The sequence below is a fragment of the Platichthys flesus genome, chromosome 19 (assembly GCF_949316205.1).
Source record: "Platichthys flesus chromosome 19, fPlaFle2.1, whole genome shotgun sequence".
NCBI lineage: Eukaryota > Metazoa > Chordata > Actinopteri > Pleuronectiformes > Pleuronectidae > Platichthys > Platichthys flesus.
The window spans coordinates 9,902,082-9,920,560 of record NC_084963.1 but is presented as its reverse complement, the minus strand read 5'-3'; the positions used below and the strand labels follow the sequence as shown (position 1 = coordinate 9,920,560).

Sequence of the window (18,479 nt, the reverse complement as noted above, 5' to 3'; positions counted from 1 at the left end):
AAGTGTCCTGGGCAAGATACTGAACTCCTAAAATTGGCAGGACTTCAACCACCTATTCATTGCACAATATCTTACACTATGTACATTTTAAAACAATAATAAATAATTAAATAAAAGCTTATAAAAAAATAATGAAAAAAATTAAATTAAATGAATCCTGCGCAGAAGCGAACTGTGCAACTCCTGCGCTGAAGTGGACTGCGCAGGATTCATTTAATTTAATTTTTTTCATTATTTTTTTTATATCTTATTCTTCGGAATGCAGATGGGAAAGAGTGGGGATTACCTGTTCATAAACATGAGAAACTAAGCACAGGAAGAAGATGGACACCTTCATGTGTGTGTGTTTGTGTGTGTGTGTGTGTGTGTGTGTCTGTGTCATTCTATGCTGCTTTTGATACACATTTCAGAGAAAACCATTGTATTTTCTGTTTTACTACATATATTTGACAGCCTTACTTAAAAGTTACTTTTATATTTTTGGATTTTAGAAACTGGATGATTTAACATGCTTTAAAAACCTATTGTTAGAGAATAACCCAGTAGTTTCCAGCCTTGGCTTCTGACGCCTTACAAGAATCACAGTGTAGGACACATTTATTTAATATTTAACTCTGAAAATTCATTCAAATCCTTCTAGTTTATATTCGGTGATCAAATAAATGACATATTGTTCCCATAAACTAGCACAAGGAGTAATGGTCACTCATTATTATGTAGATAATATTTGTATTCTGCTCTGTTGATACAAATGTATTGGACACAGATGCATTTGTGATACAGAAGCCTCAATCTCTCTCAAACTCCTGAGTCTTTCTTGCTCAAATAGGTTTCTTGTTCCGCAGCTGAGCTGTATTTAAGATTAAGATTCGTTTATTTATACCAAACACATGCACAGACATGCATTTATCATCCGCATTTAACCCATCTGGTGCAGGACACACAGAGCAGTGAGCGTAAAGAATATATATATATATATATATACATACACCGATGTATTATATTATATTATTTTACATTACATAATATTGTGGCTGTCTGATAGAATACAACTAATAACAGATCGATTCATTCTTTACTAGTTCTGCACTGCACACATGAAAGCAAAAATAAAATAGAAAAAAATATATATCTGGATTCGAAAATCTAACAAAGACAAAATTCTTCCTGCTTGCTCGACCTTGATTAAATCGGCTGCAGAAATTATTTTATTTAGCTGAACAAATGACTTTGTTACTTTATTACTTAGGTACTATCGATTTATTTGCTTGATCTCCTCCCTCTCCTGCGCCCCCCACCGGCGGAGGCACCAGCAGGCACCGGACTGATGACGTGGTTGGGTCGGTGGAGCAGAGCAGCAGGATGGCCGACCAGAGCAGGCAAATCAAACTCGCTGCAGCCAAGAAAAAGGTAAAAGTCATTTGCAACTGGACCGGTTCAATGCTTATGGTTCCGCTGTGGTTCGCCGGTTCGCGGTGCTGGTGGTTTTTTGTTCCGTTTGGTCACCAATCTACTCTCGGTGCAGGGGTGTTGTCATTACACGTCGCCCGACCTCTGCGCGGGCGCTTCTCCCTCCCAGCCTCACTCCCCCTGGGCGTGCAATGCGCAGGAGAGACCGGTGCTTCTCCCGGGCCTGAGCTTGTAGCATGAACTTTCCCAGATTATGTGGACTATTTTTAGTTTGCGGAGGCATTTGCAGCATCCCGCGTTGTTAGTCTAGACAGCGATTAAGTCATTTTACTCGCTTTGCCTATTGGTATCTTTGTATCTAACGTGGAATGTAGTTATTAGCAAACCCTGGCACGCTAACTAAGGCTGGTTAGCAACTTGGCTAACTATCAGTTGGTGCTGTGTGAGTGTATAGACTCAGCGGACGTGTAGCTTTCTGTGTTGTTTCACAGAGGGGGCTCAGTTATCAACGTAAGCAGCTACCAGACATTATTGTTTAAGTAAATACTGGTGTTAGCATTGTAGCGCAGCTAGCCGGGTAGGATGACGGGGACTGTTTTGACAGCTGACACCCCTCTTCCCTGTCCCGCTGTGAGCTTTAGCTAGGTGTGCTGTGAGGCTAGTCTCAAAGATGGCCTTATCTACTGTGGAATGTTAGCTTCGGGGGAAATGTCTCGTCAGCAGTCTGGCCTACAATCGTCCTGACTGAGTGGTCGTGGTGATTTAACGTGACATTTAGCTGCAATTCAATGTAAAGTGCTTTGCAAATCGCAGCTCCAGTGGGTCCCCCCCCCCCCCCTTTGATTCTTGTGGTACCCAACGACAGCTGTCACACACAGGCCTCATGGCCAAAGCACAGGGGACAACCCACTCAGGCACGAGAAAGTATGTTTCAGATGTCACATGTCACAAACTGCAAATAGATGATCTTTCTTTGCCACAGAGATACTAACCCCATCTTGTTTGGTTTAGAACATTAAACCAGTGAGCAAACAGGTCAGAGTTACTTTCAATAACTTGCTGGCCGTGGTTATGCATTCCAGTCAACAAATGAAACCGGATCTGTGGTGTAGCTGGTGTATTGCCAGAGATATCCCCATTCATTTAGCTTGACAATACCCTACAGTGATTAGATATTAAACTGGATGTCTGTAAGGCTGAACGTTTGGAACAAGACTCAGAGTTGAATAATTAAAACGAAACATATGGCTTTTGTAGATCAGGAAGCAGAGGTCAAGAAGTACTCGGTGCATTTGTGTTCATGCATTCATTGTTTCCCCCTCTCATGTCCTGCTCAGCTGAAGGAGTTTCAGCAGAAGAGCTCCCCTGCTAGTGGAGGAGGAGAGAAGGGTGGAGGAGGAGGGGGAGGAGGTGGCGGCGGCGGCGGCGGATCAGGGGCCAAGAAGAAGAGGAAGGGGAAGGGACTGAACCAGTATGATGCACCTACAACAGATAGAAACTCCCCAATCAACGTAAGTCTTTCCTTTATCGTCTTCTTGTCAATCTGACCTTCTGGGTCAAATAACAACCATCTTTGTGCTTGACAGCCTGTCTCTGTTCTGGTTATCTCTGGTTGGTCAAACCCATTGTGAACATGTTAAACTCAGTCTTTTGTTTGCTGTTTACAAAAGACAAGCAAAGGATTAGTGCATGCTATGTCTTGAACTTACAAACTGTATTTCTTTAATAGTGAGTCACTTTAGTCTGATAGATAAACAAATCCAGAAGAGTTGATCATAGAGTGCTTAATTATTTGTTTTCTTTAACTCAAATGATTTATAATGATCTCCTTGGCCATTGATATAAAATGTTGCCGGGTGTGAACTGATATGGTTGAATTACTGTCAAGTTGCCAAATGTTTTCCGCCAGGCAATTGATGGCACACAGTGCCAACCACACAGCAGTATTAACATCTACTGTGTTTGCTCACCAGGTAATGGAGTGAAAATAATGTTTAATCAAGAAATACTAGAACACTGGACAAGAAGCCGATTGTTTACCCTTTGACCATAACAGTTGCCATAATCAGGTTATAATGCAAAAGAAGAATGTGGGAAATTTGTTTTGATTTTGTGAGGTAAGATAGTCTTGTGCAGTAAAGGTGACCTGAAGAATATGTATATTTGAGTTATAATCATTAACGCATAAAAATAAACACTTAATGTTTGATAATGGTTAAAAAAGTAAAAGTTACATTTTGGAAGCAGTTATCACTCCGTTGTTTTTAATTTGTCAAAAGTAATAGGAAGTAACATGGCCAGTGGTTGTTTAGGCTGATGAATTTGAAAACCACTGGCTGAGTGGGGACACACAGTGAGGCATGTGACTCATGCACTTTCAAACACAGCGATGGGCACGTAGGTCAGTTTTCCACAGACCATTTCAGTTAGTCCGACATTTTCTAATCGTAACTGAAATCTGGGCCTAGTTAGTTTGAGGAGATGGTTTAAGAGCAGCACGAGATTTGTAGTCAGAGAATAGTAAAACGATGCACCGTCCCATAGCTCTTATTGTGATTTAAGTGTTTACATCTGTCATTTTTCTTTTGAATTGAACTGAGATAAAATGCAGCTGATAAATATTGACTTCTTGGGAGCAGCCTCAGTTTCTCCTCATCACACTCCTCCTCTCTTCCAGACCTTCTCTTTCTTAGATTTCTTGTAGCAGCAGCTTGTCTGTGCCTTTCTTTTTTTTTACTCTATCTTTGCTTTTTCTTTCCTGTAGTTGGACAGTATTCTCAAAGTATTTAATCAAAGCAATGGAGTAGCCCTACCTCTTAATGGCAACAGTCAGGTGAGACTGTCTTTCTCTCTCCCTTCCTACTTTGGCTCCACCCTGCCTGTTTTATCTGCCTCTGCATCCCTCTGCTGTAAATACCTGCTCCTCACATGGTATTTAATATTGCATCTGGCTTCCCCATTCTTACCTTCCTTTTATATTTACATCAAGTGCACTTGTTCTATGTCACATTAACCCGAGAGCATGCCGGCGAATTTGAGTTCTTGCTTTGGTGCTGTGCTTTTTAAATACTTGTCAAGAGTGCAAATAAAGGTTAAGAAACATGCAGGATTGTGTTACTGAAGTGTTGTTGGTGATCACTTGGAGTTCATGTTTCTATATAGAAGTGCATTGAAGATGGGAATGAAATGCACAGTGGCTGGCAAGAGCCTCAGTATTGTGTTGTGCTGTGTTATCTGCATCTGGGTGCATGATGCAGGCATGCTTCTGGGAAATCCAGAAATGTGTGTACTGTTTTTTCATTTTAATCATTTTCATCGCTGCTTTTGTGTTTTTCTTGCTTGTTATCATGCCTTTTTTGTATGCACTCATTACTTTTTGTACAAAAGTCAAAGTAACATAGAAAGATTACCGGTAGTCTAAGTTTTTGATGGAGCTCAATAGGTAGCAGTGGTAGGTATAACTCCCTATTAACTATAGTTAACTAAGTAGATACCAACCCTTAACCTCCATTAACTTGTATGTTAATGTCCTCTCAGCTTGTGCACTATCATGCAATCATTTCATTAAGTAAATGACACAACTGACCTAATCAAACTGGCACCTTAAAGCTTCAGTGTGTGGAATTTTGTGTTAAAATTGCATGTTGCAGCTGAACACCCCTCACCTCACCCTCCCCTTCCAAACAACAAGGAGAACCTGTGAAAACCTTCAGTTATAAAAAGTCAAAAGGTCCAGTTTGGACGACTGTAAAGAAAATACCCCTCCCGATTTAAATATTTAAGTATTTAAATACTAAGGAGCCATTCTAGGGTAAAGAAAACAATGAAACAAACTAGCTTAAACATAACTAGGATTATTTTATATTCAATTTCTGCCAATAGATCCATTTCCTACCTAAATCGTACACACTGAACCTTTTAAACCAAGTCAGTACAGTAATAAACTTAATTCCCTGCATGCACGTATTGTCTTGTACATCATTATTGTCTTGCTATTGCTTTAATCATGACTGCTCTTTTTCCTGGCATGAAACCAGTGTGTGCATTTTTCTGTTTTATGTGTCACCTCAGACCTTTGCTGACGTGGAGCCCATGGGGTCTTCAGTTCCCCAGCTGCTGGAGGACCCAGGGGGCGAGCCTGGCCGTGGCTCACCTGATTCTAACGCTGCTGTGCCTAACACTACTAATAACCCTGAGTTTGTCGCTCACAACGCTGCCCTGCAGGTGTGTCTCTCACATCAAGTCATTGTGTCTCTGTCTCTATTTGTCTTCCATCTCATAACTGTCACATTATAAGCCTTAACAAGATGACTCTAATAAGTCTGATCCAATTTGCTGAAATGATTCTAATATAAGAGTGTGATGAGGGGATAATCCAAACCGTGCTTTTGTTTTTTTTAAGGTGCTTTCTTGTGCTTATTACACAGATTATTTTTTGCTTATCACACAGATTATTTTTACATAAATTTGATCAATGTCACTTATCTGTTTTTCTTTCTCTTTAAATCTATTCCTCCTTTCAATCTGTCTCTCTCTCTCTCTCTCTCTCTGCAGGACTATCCTGATACCAATGGCAATGAGAGTTTAACAGAGGAAAATAGGTGAGGGACTTCTCACTGCCATTCAGACCCTTGCATCTTTTCATGAAAAACTCACACCACATAATACAGGGACATAATTATACATGTTCAGGTTTTTAGTTTATGTCATGTTTTTGCCTAGTTTTAACTGAATTTATAGGCTTTAAATACAGACTTTTCTTCTACAAAATATTAAACAATATTTTTAGTTATTGTAAATTAAGTATTGCCCCTTATATGCAATTATAATAATGTCTCTTTGTGTGTTGTCCTGCAGACCACTGTCTTCCACAGAGAGCCTGCGGCAGCTCTCACAGCAACTTAACGGCCTGGTCTCTGAGGTATGATCTCTCTCATTCACTCACTGACTCGGTTCTTTGTCATATGGTGTTATGGGTTTTTAACAGTAACAAACCACAACTGATGTGCATTTGCAGCAAGAGTGTGTAACATCAATTCTCAGGAGGAATTTTCAAATTTGCCAGCTGCTCTGAATGGCCTCAAGCACGCCGACGGCACCAAATGAAGCACCAAGCCAGATTTAATATTTCCTCTGATCTTCGGATTAGGGAAGACAGCAGCAAAACAGAAAGTGTGTTTTTGGTCATGTTTCTGAAACTGTTACTCTCTAAAAGTCATGCAGTTTGGTTGATATAATAGCAGGTCATACATTTATATGTTAAGCAAACAGAATTTACAGTTACTTTCAAGAAATATGTTGAAGTATTTTTGCCCCACATGGTGTTGAAAAGCAGATGAAATTAGTGTTTACTAAATGTGTTTCACGTCTGTGATGCATCCACTATGTTTAGCCTTCAAGAATGTGAAGATAATTTTTCATTTTGACACAAGTATCATTTTTAACATGAATGTTTACAGACGTATAAATGAAAATTAAATGTTATGGACTTGATAATGCCTGTATGGTCTATATATAAACCTAACTTGAAAAACACTTGCTGATTTCTCTGTATTGGAATGTCATCAACTTGAGGTTCTGTGTCATTTCAGTCATCTGCTGCGTATCAGAATGGAGATGGTGCGCCCATTCTTAATGAGAGAGAAATGGAGGTGAGATGGAAATCTAACTCAAACTTTCAATGAACTAAAGACTTACTCTGAGATTTGAAACCTGCAATACAAGTCAGTCAAGTCGTACAATAGTCCCACCACTCTATGGGATATACAGCAGCTGTGATATGAGGCATAATGTTCTGCACTTCTCTGTTTCAGTTATAACTCACCTTATAGCTTCAACTCAAAATCAACATATTATCACCAAAATTAAGTTTAGCTACCTATCTGAAATGGTAATACTAAAAGCTGGGTAATCAACCACTAACTCTGTGAGGGTGACCTTCCTGGCTTTTTGTAATTGAATTAACAACACAGAGTGTGTAACATGTTCTTTCCAAGAATTTCCAAGATTAATGTTTCATCCTTTATACACAGTAACTGGTTAAGTAGTCTTCCTGGGGCTGGCTATAGAAGTGATACAGAATATTGCCCCTTTGCACTATGTAATGTTATTTCAGTGACCACTGGCATAGTGAGAGAGACTTTATCTGACAAACTGAGGTCCTTTGGATCATGTTCAGATTTACCTAAATAGGTCTTTATCAAGGTTCCGCTATTTTTAACTGCTTTAACCACCATAATATATTTAAGTTATCTGTCACGACTCATTATTAAAAAACATTTTTGCACCTCTTGTAAAGGTATTATTGTTTACCTCCATGTAAATGATTCACATTTGAATTTCCCACCTTCCATATGTTATTTATTTGACTCCCTGCCACTGCACTTTATCCTTCTCGTGTTTTTTTTGTATTGTTTATTTTTTTCTTTCCCGGATGCATGTGTGCACGAGATAGAGTCGGAACCAGGAGCTGGCAGCCGCCCTGGAGTCCAGCAACCTAACAAACTCTCAGCTGAATATCCAGCTAGACCAGCTGGTAAGCAGCAGCTGTGTGTGTGGGAGTAGGTGTGTGGGTGTGTGTGTATTTTCCTGCATGCCTCTGTGATCGGAGTAACACCATACTTAACCTTTTCACTATTTAATGCCATATCAGTGCATGTACTGTATGCATTCTGCATTATCACCTTGAGTAACCTCACTGGCTGAAGTCATACATGTTTTTCATGTTATTTATTTATCTTTCTCTTTGGTTGAAGTAAACTCATTTAGAGCCTAAGCATAAAGTGAAGCCTTAGGAGCAGATCTGTAATAACCTGATTAAAAATGGTTTAATAAACGTACTAACAGCAATAAACTAATATACATATATAACATATTATAAACGCACATGATCTACAAAACAGGTTCATTATTTGAATCCTTCATCTCTGTCCTGTCTGAGGTCTTTGGTTCGAGAATTTTACTCATGTTTTATAGAATTGTGTTTCACTGCTTGGATGCTGAATGACATGTTGATGTTTCCCAAACATAAATTGATATCCTGTTGATCTGGCAGGCAAAGCAATCTCAGGAGCTCACAGATCAGCTACAAAAGGTAACCAGTACTTTTCAAAATCTATGTCTACTTGACTGTCTTTTCATTACTGGCCTCATTCCTGTCCAGTCTATACTGAATTTTCACCTCCTTCCCAGTCATTCAACCTTTTATTTTTCTTCCTATAGGAGCGAAAAGAATTTGAGCAGAGATGTTCCAAAGAGCAGGGAGCCATGCGCGAGCAATTGCAGGTGAGGGAGAGAAAATGAAACCTCCCCATTCCAACCCTTCCTCTTCTATGTTCAGAAAATGCAGTTAATTTTATGTTGGGATTTAATGAGGGACTTCAGTTGACAATTGCTGACTCAGAGAACTGTGCTCTGTGTTTGTATTTCTTTTCATTAGGTTCACATCCAAACTATTGGAATACTGGTATCAGAGAAATCAGAGCTACAAACAGCACTACAATACACACAGCACGCTGCACGGCAGAAAACAGGTTTGTGTGTATTTTAAGAAGAGGTGCATTCACTTGAATGGGAATTTTTCATCAGAGCAAGACATTAACCCTCTCAGCGGGTAATTCAAAGTTTGTGTATGTGTCTCTCTGTGTGTGTAGGGGAGGCAGAGGAGTTGAACAGCCGTCTGCAGTCAACAAAGCAGAGAGTGTCAGAGCTGGAGCGAACCCTCTCTTCTGTCTCAGCACAACAGAAACAGTTTGAAAAGGTTTGCAGTCAATAGACTCCCTATAAACACAATTCACTGTGAAATGAGTAATGCAGGGGCAACATATAAGAACAGCTTAAAGAATTAACACAATCAGCTACATGAATGTTATTCAGATAGTCAGCCTCACACAGAAGCATGGCCAACGTCCTTTGTTTCAGTGAAAAATATTTTCTTTTTGTCCCCCTGTCCAAGTGTCTGTTATTTTTAATAAATGTTTTTCTTATTGTCCTCAGCACAATAAAGAACTTGAAAAGGAGAGAGACAACCTGAGACTAGAGGTGTTTAGATTAAAGTAAGTCTGTTTATCCTAGAATACTTAAGGAGACATGTTCCTATAAGATTTTGATGTTTGGACAATTCAAATCCATCAAATTCTTTACAGAGCAACAGGTGGCAAGAGCCAAGTGTCCCAGGTCTTATGAGTATCTAATATACTTTGTTTTTTCAGCAATTTGAACGAGGAGTCAAAGCAGCAGAGCTCCGAGCTGTCTGAGAGGCTGAAACTGACGTCACAAGAGAATGGAGCGATGAGGTTGGAGGTGGAAGATCTTCGAAAGAGGCTCGAGATTGGTGACCTCATGATGCAACAGGTGTGTTACACCAGACCAACATTAAATCTCTTCCCCCTTTGGTTAAACTAGAAAACAAAAAATATTATGTATAAACCTGCATTCAATTCCGTTTTTTGTCTTTTTCATTTTTCATTAGTACTCCAATCAGTCAGATCCCAGCAGTGCCAACCAGCAGGCGCAGTTACTGGTCGAGGAGAGACAGCAGCTAGAGATTCAAAATCACCAGGTCTGTGTGCAAGGACCTTTCTCTTACTGAGCCATCATACATACACGTTGCTTTAACACTCAATGTTATGCTCGACTGACGCTTGGTGCTGGCATGAACTTGTTGTTGGTTGTCATATAACAAGCCATTTCTCCTGGACACACAACATATCCATGCTTCGTTTTGTAGCTGATGGAGTCGATTGGTCAGCTGAAGACAGAGAGGGACTGTTATGCAGAGCAGATCCAAGAAGAGGGCCGTGTATGGAAGGACAAAACAGAACAGCTCCTAACACAGGTTACTCACTTACTTGTTTGCTGTATCTTAAAAATAAAGAGAGTGCTATGTCCTTTAATGTTCTTTATTTTTTAAGGCAAACAAAAGACTTATTAATGTGTCTATGCAGGTTTCATTGGTTGCAGAGGAGAGGGACAGAAACATCAACCGGGTCCAAGAGTTGGAGGCCAGCATCACAGAGCTAAAAAATGCTGCAGGTAATAGCTGCACACTGCCCTCACCTACTGCACCTGTGTCCTCGTTACTCTTCATTCGACGGTAGGATTAATAGAATTGGTTCTCCGCTGAACTTTGAGAAACTTGCACCTGATTAAGGAGCTTGTTTGATGAAGGAGAGCGACTAGAGCACTCTGAATCATTAGCCCATTTTAATTTAATTGTTTATTAACTGCTGTAAATCAGTTTGCTCCAGTCTTTGTCCCGCCACAATGCTAGATTATACTTATTGTCAGACATTCAGTTTTTGTATGATAATGAGTCATTTAGCGCTATATTGAAAGCTGTAACAGACTTGACGCTGGCATCTTGCAGGTGGTTCAGCTACCATAGTGAAGTGTGTTTCAATGTAGAAATATAACAAATTTTGAGAACTTTCATCCTTCTTTTCATCCAGCGTTACTGTCCCAAGAGAGAGAGGCTCAGGGTAATGCAGAGCCTCCGTCCCTGGGACCATCAGAGAATGAGGTAGCTCTGCAAGAGCGCCTCGACAGACTACAACAAGAGAAAGAAGCCCTGGCTGAACAGTATCAGGCTCAGGTATGCACCTCCTTGTATTCTTCATTCCTAAACAAATCTAGATCTATAAACAAATGTCATGTGATCCACATACTGTATTGTAACAGTTTTAAAGAAATCTAACCTTAGCCCTTGTAACATTTCTCCCCAGCTGAGAGACAACAAGCAGCTGAGCCGCATGTGTTCTGAGCAGGAGATGCGTCTGGGAGAGATGGAGCAGCAGGTGGAGAGCCGCACCCAGGAGGGAGAGGACCGTCGCCGCATGTTGGAGGATGTTCAGTCAGACAAGGCCACTATTAGCCGCGCCCTCACCCAGAACCGGACACTGAAGGACCAGCTGGCTGAGCTTCAGAACGGTTTTGTCAAGCTGGTGAGGCTGCAAATCTTGCTGTCCATCAGTCCTTTTCTAATGACTCGCTAAAATTTGTATTCAATTATTGTATAGAAAAGGTTTTTATCTGGGACTCTGCAACAAAGTGTTACATAACTTCATGACCAGCGTTACCTCAAAGGGTGGGACACTTGCCAAAATGTCTTTGTTTGTACAGACTAATGAGAACATGGAGCTGACCACTGCCATCCAGTCAGAGCAACACGTGAAAAAGGAGCTGGCTCGCAGGATGGGTGAACTGCAAGAGGAACTGCACAATGTCAAGGAGGAGGTATGGTCACATGCCACTTTCAATTGCATTTGTCACAGTTTGAACTTCAGCTGACTTCCCTTTGCTTCCTTGTATGTTGTTAGTTGTCTTTTCTATACATGTTCTCTGCCACGTCTATAGAGATAAAAAACAATGCCTTGATCACATAGTCATTATCTCTGTCCTCTTGCTCTAATCTCCATCTCCATTCCTCCACCTCCAGCTGGAGTCGAAAAATCAAGAGACTCAGGGTCTGATGGAGCAGAGGGACCAGGTGGTGGCTCACCTGCAGCAGTACTGTGCCGGCTACCAGACCCTGGCCTCCGAGAGGGAACAGGTCCACCGACAGTATCTGCAGCAGTGCCAGCTTATGGACCGGCTGCAGCACGATGAAAGCCAGGGCCGTGTGCAGCTGGAGATCAGTCACTGTCAGCTCAAAGAAACGCAGGTGTGTGACTCAGGAATAGGTTTATCTCCAAACGCAAAATCAATTTAATTTGAGTGTGCTGTAAAAACCCTGTTTCTGTCACTGTTAATTAATTTATCATTTTTACGAACAGTTCGTTCTTCATTGTTCAAATGACTCCCTGTCTCCCCCTATAGGACCATTTGGAGCAGTTGGTCAGAGACAATGAGCAGCTGAAGTCTGACGTGAAGGAACTTCTCCACAGCTCAGCTCTTGCAACGTCACCGAGAGACCAAGGTAAGAATTACCTTAATCAAGGCCCGAGCACAGACAGTCCGAAGGCCCTATTGCTTTTCATTTGATTAATCAGGAAAACCCATTTTTGACGGTGTGAACACACTCGAAAACTCAGCAAACTTTGCGTAAACTTAGTAACAAAGGATCAATTTAAATAAGGATTAATTAGGCAATACCTAAAATAGTTAATGATGATTATTTCACTGCAAAGATATAAAAAATAAAACTGAGCCGGGTCACTTTTGACCCATGTTGTGTATCAAAGGGTTACGATAAAAAGGAATTACACATGTTTGTGACTTACCATTTAACTCTACCAAGGCTTTAAGAGTAACAAGAGTGTTTTTTACCTCAACAGATCTATTAGTCTGTATGTAGTGATGGTGATGTCACCACATACTGCCTAAAAGAGGTAACCCCTCGTTTTACAACTTTAATTCGATTTAATTACACTTGTAGGCAGGGCAAGCTGTTTTTAACCTGTGCTCTATCTACAGTTGCAGCAATTATGGTCATAATTATGGTCATAATTGCTGCAATCTCACATTTAAAATCTGACCAATTAGTTTTACAGGTTGGAATCACATGTTTAAGAAATGGGAAACAATATCTGTCCAGCTGTCTATAAAAGTCTTCACAGCTTTAATTTGTCATTATGTCATTAAGGTGATGGAGTGGAAAGCCAGTCCCTGCAGGAGAGTCCAAAGATGTCCTCCTCCATAGTTATCCCAGAAGACTTCGAAAGCCAGAAAGAAATGGTAAGGAGGGTGATGGATATTTATGGAGGTATGCTTAAGGAATTTATTGGTCCCGGCCGGGGGTCTCTCTGCGGAGTTTACATGTTGTTCCTGTGTCTGTGTGGATTTTCTCCTGGTACTCGGCTTCCTCCCACAGTCCAAAGATATTTGTCTCTGTATGTTTTCCCGGCCTCTCGCCCAATTTCAGCTTGGATTGCCTCTATCTTCCTCCTTTGACCCTCAAAGGACGATTGGTCTTTAAATAAAGAACATATTTTTTAAATGGTTTTTTTCCTCCCACTTTCCTCATCACCACTTCCTGTCACCCTGCAGGAGGAATTCATCCGTGGAGCTCTGATTCACTTGGAGGGAGAGAGGGACGAGGCCAGGAGGCTACTGGAGGAGGAGCACCGACTCCACATGGCAGCCCGTCACCAGGCTGCTGTGGCCATCAGCCTTGAACACCAACACCACAGCCACGAAACTGCTCATGACCATAATCATGAGCTCGATCACACTCATAGCCAACACAGTCACTGTGAACACAGTCACGAGCATTCAGGTGAGGAAGACTACATTGTTGGTCTACGTGCAAGTCTTTCTGGTTATGTAAATACAATATATATAATGTGTACTCTGTTCTGTCCCTGGCGTAGAAGGAGGAGTTCCAGTTGAAGTGCATCAGGCCCTGCAGGTTGCCATGGAGAAGCTTCAGCATCGTTTCACGACCCTCATGCAAGAGAAGGTGGACCTGAAGGAGCGGGTGGAGGAGCTGGAGCATCGCTGCATCCAGTTGTCTGGAGAGACCGACACCATAGGTGAGACTGAACAACAGCACAGAGGGTCAGAAAGGGACACAAATTCTTCACCACCATAACAGTTAGTGGTGCAATGACGTGCTCTGTTTGTCCCTTCAGGGGAGTACATAGCCCTGTACCAGAATCAGCGAGCCATCATGAAGCAGAAACACCAGGAGAAGGAGCATTACATCAGCATGTTGGCCCAGGACAAGGAAGAGATGAAGGTCGGTTATCGTGACCTTTACATTTAAGATAATCATCAACGCAGTACAGTGTCATCCCATTCTCTGTTGGTGTTGAAGCATTTTATCGCTCAGTTTTCTGTCTTACTAACATTCAAAGACTAAAAGGCCGGTGTCTCTACTGTGCATCAGGTGAAGCTGGCGGAGCTGCAGGATCTGGTGATGAGGTTGGTGGCGGAACGGAATGATTGGTACACCCGCTACGCCGAAGCTGTAGCTGGCACAAGCACGGTGAACCCCGACCTGCTTCCTATTGGGGAGGATCACACTCATCAAGAGCACCATGGGCACACAGACATGGAGATTGATGCCGTCAGTGGAGCAGGTAGGCACAGCCAGGATAATGTTCTGTCATGATGCAGATATTTTATCCTTAATCAATACATAAACGGTTTGCCATTGATGTGTGTAAAGGAAGGTGCCGGGAGGTTAAATGTGTCCTCTCAAGCCACATGCAGCCAAAGAGCTGAGATGTCTTTTCTAAGTTTTCTTCATTTTTCTGCCAAAGAGAAGGATTCAGACTTAAGCCGTTTCAGACATGGCCTCCGGGTTAAATGCAGAGAATTGGCTACGGAGTTAACCTGCAGTTTGCCTTTCACACATTCTCAACACAGCTTGGGGTTCTCTACACACGTTCTCTACAGCAACAAATCCTCAGAATTATACAGGCCAGAGCTGGAGGTGCAGCAGGCATAGGCAGGAAGTGGCGTGGTGATCATATTTACAGCCCCCCCGACACCGTCATCAGCTCTAATCACCGCCAACTGTCTTGGCATCTTCGTCCGTGTCTTCAACCTGTGTGTCACCCCCTTTTTCACTTGGAGATATTTCGTTTTCTTTGTTCCCTCTACAGACGCCATTGAGGTCATTCCTCTCTCAGAGTCCACCAAAGGCCTGGAAGCCACCTCCTCCCAGGCACTTTCGACCAGAGCAGCCCAGACCGACTCCAAGCCCCTGGGACCCAACGAGGACGGCACTGCACAACAGATCATGCAGCTGCTCCAGGAGATCCAGAACCCCCAGGGGGCGCTCAGATCCCCCCCCTTCCTAGGGGAGAACCCCTGCATCCCCTTCTTCTACCGGCCCGACGAACAGGATGAAGTCAAGATCCTGGTGGTGTGAGGTGTGGGTATGAGAAAGGCGTGAATGTGTGTGTGCGCTAATGGACATGTCTTGAAGTTTGGGGAATATTGAACACCACCGTTTACCATGTTTATATCTAATAGATCATATTCACAAACACTTGGAGACCTTACAGAAGAGATCACAGATAGAAGAATGTCTCTGACCCAGTTACATTACAACACCCCCTCTTTGTTCCGCGTATTGGCACGATTGTGTGCATGGTTAAAGAGAAAGTATTTTCTATTTGCTCTTTTTATGTTTTGGTTCCTGATGCTCTTCCCAGAGAAGAGATAATCTGTATTCTTGAACATAATTAGATTATTCTCACTACCGCAATTTTCATTCCCCATGCCCTCACTCGTCCCCCATCTTTACACATAAGTGCAATAAAGGGGCGTTGTACTCTGTGCCCCTGCTGAAACAGTACTTAAAGAGCTGTTTGAATTAGCAGCCTGTGTGGGCAACTTTGCTACAAATCTCAGTTTTACACAATTCACTGTACAAATGCCAAAAAAGAGCATTCTGTTGGAATGTAACAAGCTGAATATTCCCTGTATGTTTGTGTAACATGAAGAGAGAGAGGAGGAGAAGGGTGCAGCAAGACGATATGAGGGTGGTGGTAGAGTGAGATTTAAGTGAAGTAAACAATAGAACTTAGTGAGCTTTTTTAAGTGAAGGTGCAGTATCCAAATCGAAAGCACACAAGTTAAGGCTCATTCATCCTGACGGATGTGTTGACATGGTAGCTATGTAATACATAGCTCTAGTGGATGTACGTAATACACCCACTAGAGGGCAGCACGTAGCTGCCTGTAGATTATTACAACTGGCAGACTTACTCCTCAAAGACATCCTGCCGTCTTATGGTCGTTTCACTTTTCACTCATTAACTATTGGCTACAATGCCCCCAACGATTTCCGGTGGGGCTGCTCCGTTGTAGCTGTGTCTGTACAGAGCATAGATGAGACTTAACACGATCTGGTTCGGGAAGACAGAGGCAGGTGTTGCTGAATGATGCTGTCCCTACAACTCCCCTCTCTTTCATTGTCCTTTTCCTTCAAACACTGAAAAACAAGTCGTACCTTGAAACAGTGCAATGTGTTGATATATGTTTGTGTAGCGTTGATGTTAAACCGAGAAGTCGCCATCGTTATTATTTTTGACTCAGCGAGAGGATGAGGTGAAACCTAAAGACCCCATGAAGAAAAATTAATTTGAAGAAGTTACAGGAGGTATAGAGTTACAATCTATATTTGCAGTCATATATCCACTTTTGAATATGCTGTGATCACGATCTCAATCCACACTTCCATCACTCAAAGCTCATAACTAATTTATTTTTCATCTTTATTCCTAATCTTCAGTTTCACGGGGTCTTTAAGTTTCTAAACAAACTAACCATGATTACTAGGAGCCTGTTCTTTTCTGTTACGTTAATCTCGTATCTCTACACATCAAAGATGAATTAATGCACATCCTTTACAACTGGACTGTGTGTGTGCGTGCGTGTGTGTGTGTCAGCGTCTGTTGTTCTGTGAGTGTAGAGCTGTATAAGATTATATGAGTACGATTGCACTAAAACTGTACAAAGCTTCTCCGTCAGCTCAGTTTCTACCACTGAGCCTCCGCGGAGCAAACAAGGAATCCTATGATGCGTCGCTCTGTGCGCTGAGGGTTCCGGCCGAAGCAACTTAATTTAAGTGAAAGCGCGCCCATGCGTGAGACCAAGGTGTGTAAACACGAATTGAACATGATGATCGTCATGACGTTATTCCCAGACCTTTGGGACCAAACTGAATTTGAGAACATGAGCAACGTTTCATTTTTCTCAAGGAGAGAAGTAAAAATTCATATTAAGATATCATCACATTGTCCATCGATAATCGAGTAAATCTCCTTGTGGTGTTAAATAAATGAGAAATCACAGAGGACTCCAACATCTGGACTGATGTTTCTTTCACCTGATGACACGATGAGCGTTCAGCTTTGAGAGAGAGATAAGAGGCCCAAGTTCAAAAATGTAGATTAGAGTGTAGGACTTTTTACATGCTCTGTTGAGTTTATTTCGAGGCAGAGAACAATTTGTGACCATATGAAATTTCACACGCAATATTGATAACTAAAAATAACAGTACAGAAATGATCAGTGCAGATTGTGATCAAAATGTAATGTAATGACAATTTAAGGTAAATAGGGGCCGTCTACCCTAAACCACATCACTTTGACAGTTGGTTTCTGACTAGATTTACTTATTTACTCTCAATTTTAAAATCCCTCGCTTCTTAGCATTCTGTCACTTTTTGTTTTTTCTATGGAAAACTGCCACAAAATGCATTATTGTTTTGTTTTTGATTCTGGGAGCGTTGAGACCAAGCTGGTAAATATTTATATAAATATATACAAAAAAAAATCCATTTTAGTGGTGTTTCTGGGACTTGTAAATGAAAAGGTGAAATTACTACAGATAAAGTTACTTCCCACTCTTTCTGATTCACTGTTAAATATGTTCCGTGTGATTGAAACAAATAGGAATGAGGAAGCATTTATTGTCTTTGCCGTAAAAGAGGCAGTGTACATACTGTAACTGTGTAACATATTGTATATTCATTATGCCTGGTGTGTGTGTGAGTGTGAGTGGGGGTTTGTCGGCAGTGTGGGCTGTGTCTACGTACAGAGCCAGGGTGTTGGTGGTTACTGACCGGCTGTGATTTAATACAAAGATTGACTAGGAAAAGAAATTCTATTTATTTGAAGTAAGTTAGAATCTGAACTAATCACTTTTAAAGTCAAATTGAAGCGAGTATTGGATGGAAATGAAGGATTGTTGTTCAGAGAACTGATTTGTCTGAGGGCGGCTTCACACAGAAGCTTTCTGATTTTGGTTTTTCTTTCCTTGAGTAATAATTTCTCCCCTTCTCCTGAATAAAACTGATTGAGCAACTGAAACAGTGTCTGAATGATTAATCACTTTTATATCTTATTGTTACTCTGTGAAACTGCTGTGAACACAAAGCTCAAACTGCTTAATGGAATTCAGTCGACATCAATTGTATTTTTTACTATTTCTATTTACACCTAAAATGTCTTTCATTAAAAAGTACCATTCTTTGGCAGATTCAGATTTTTTTTTTAAATTTCCATTAGGTAATTAGTTTGATGCTTGCATACAGTAAGGACCAAAACTAGCAAATGAATTATTGATGATTTGATGTTTGATAATTTCATTCATTTATCTTTCAGTTTTGTCT

At 41.3% G+C, this 18,479-nt stretch overlaps 1 protein-coding gene across 4 annotated transcripts; it reads left to right on the top strand.

Moving 5' to 3' along the window:
* The first annotated feature begins 1,333 nt into the window (after positions 1 to 1,333).
* golga2 (golgin A2) lies at positions 1,334 to 18,177 on the top strand. Of its 4 annotated transcripts, XM_062412178.1 has the most exons (28): positions 1,334 to 1,410; positions 2,748 to 2,921; positions 4,175 to 4,243; positions 5,482 to 5,634; positions 5,965 to 6,011; positions 6,268 to 6,331; positions 7,002 to 7,061; positions 7,865 to 7,945; positions 8,465 to 8,503; positions 8,632 to 8,694; positions 8,849 to 8,942; positions 9,063 to 9,169; positions 9,406 to 9,464; positions 9,621 to 9,762; positions 9,881 to 9,970; positions 10,139 to 10,246; positions 10,356 to 10,443; positions 10,860 to 11,002; positions 11,133 to 11,351; positions 11,530 to 11,643; positions 11,846 to 12,070; positions 12,226 to 12,325; positions 12,992 to 13,083; positions 13,396 to 13,624; positions 13,719 to 13,880; positions 13,980 to 14,086; positions 14,237 to 14,429; positions 14,958 to 18,177. In XM_062412178.1, the coding sequence occupies exons 1-28, from the start codon at positions 1,363 to 1,365 to the stop codon at positions 15,224 to 15,226; spliced, it is 3,339 nt and encodes a 1,112-aa protein (XP_062268162.1). In that variant the 5' UTR covers positions 1,334 to 1,362; the 3' UTR covers positions 15,227 to 18,177. The 4 variants fall into 4 exon arrangements, with proteins under 4 accessions (XP_062268162.1, XP_062268158.1, XP_062268159.1 ...); XM_062412174.1 differs by lacking the exon at positions 4,175 to 4,243 and having other exon boundaries at positions 1,347 to 1,410; XM_062412175.1 differs by lacking the exon at positions 5,482 to 5,634 and having other exon boundaries at positions 1,347 to 1,410.
* The last annotated feature ends 302 nt before the right edge of the window (positions 18,178 to 18,479 follow it).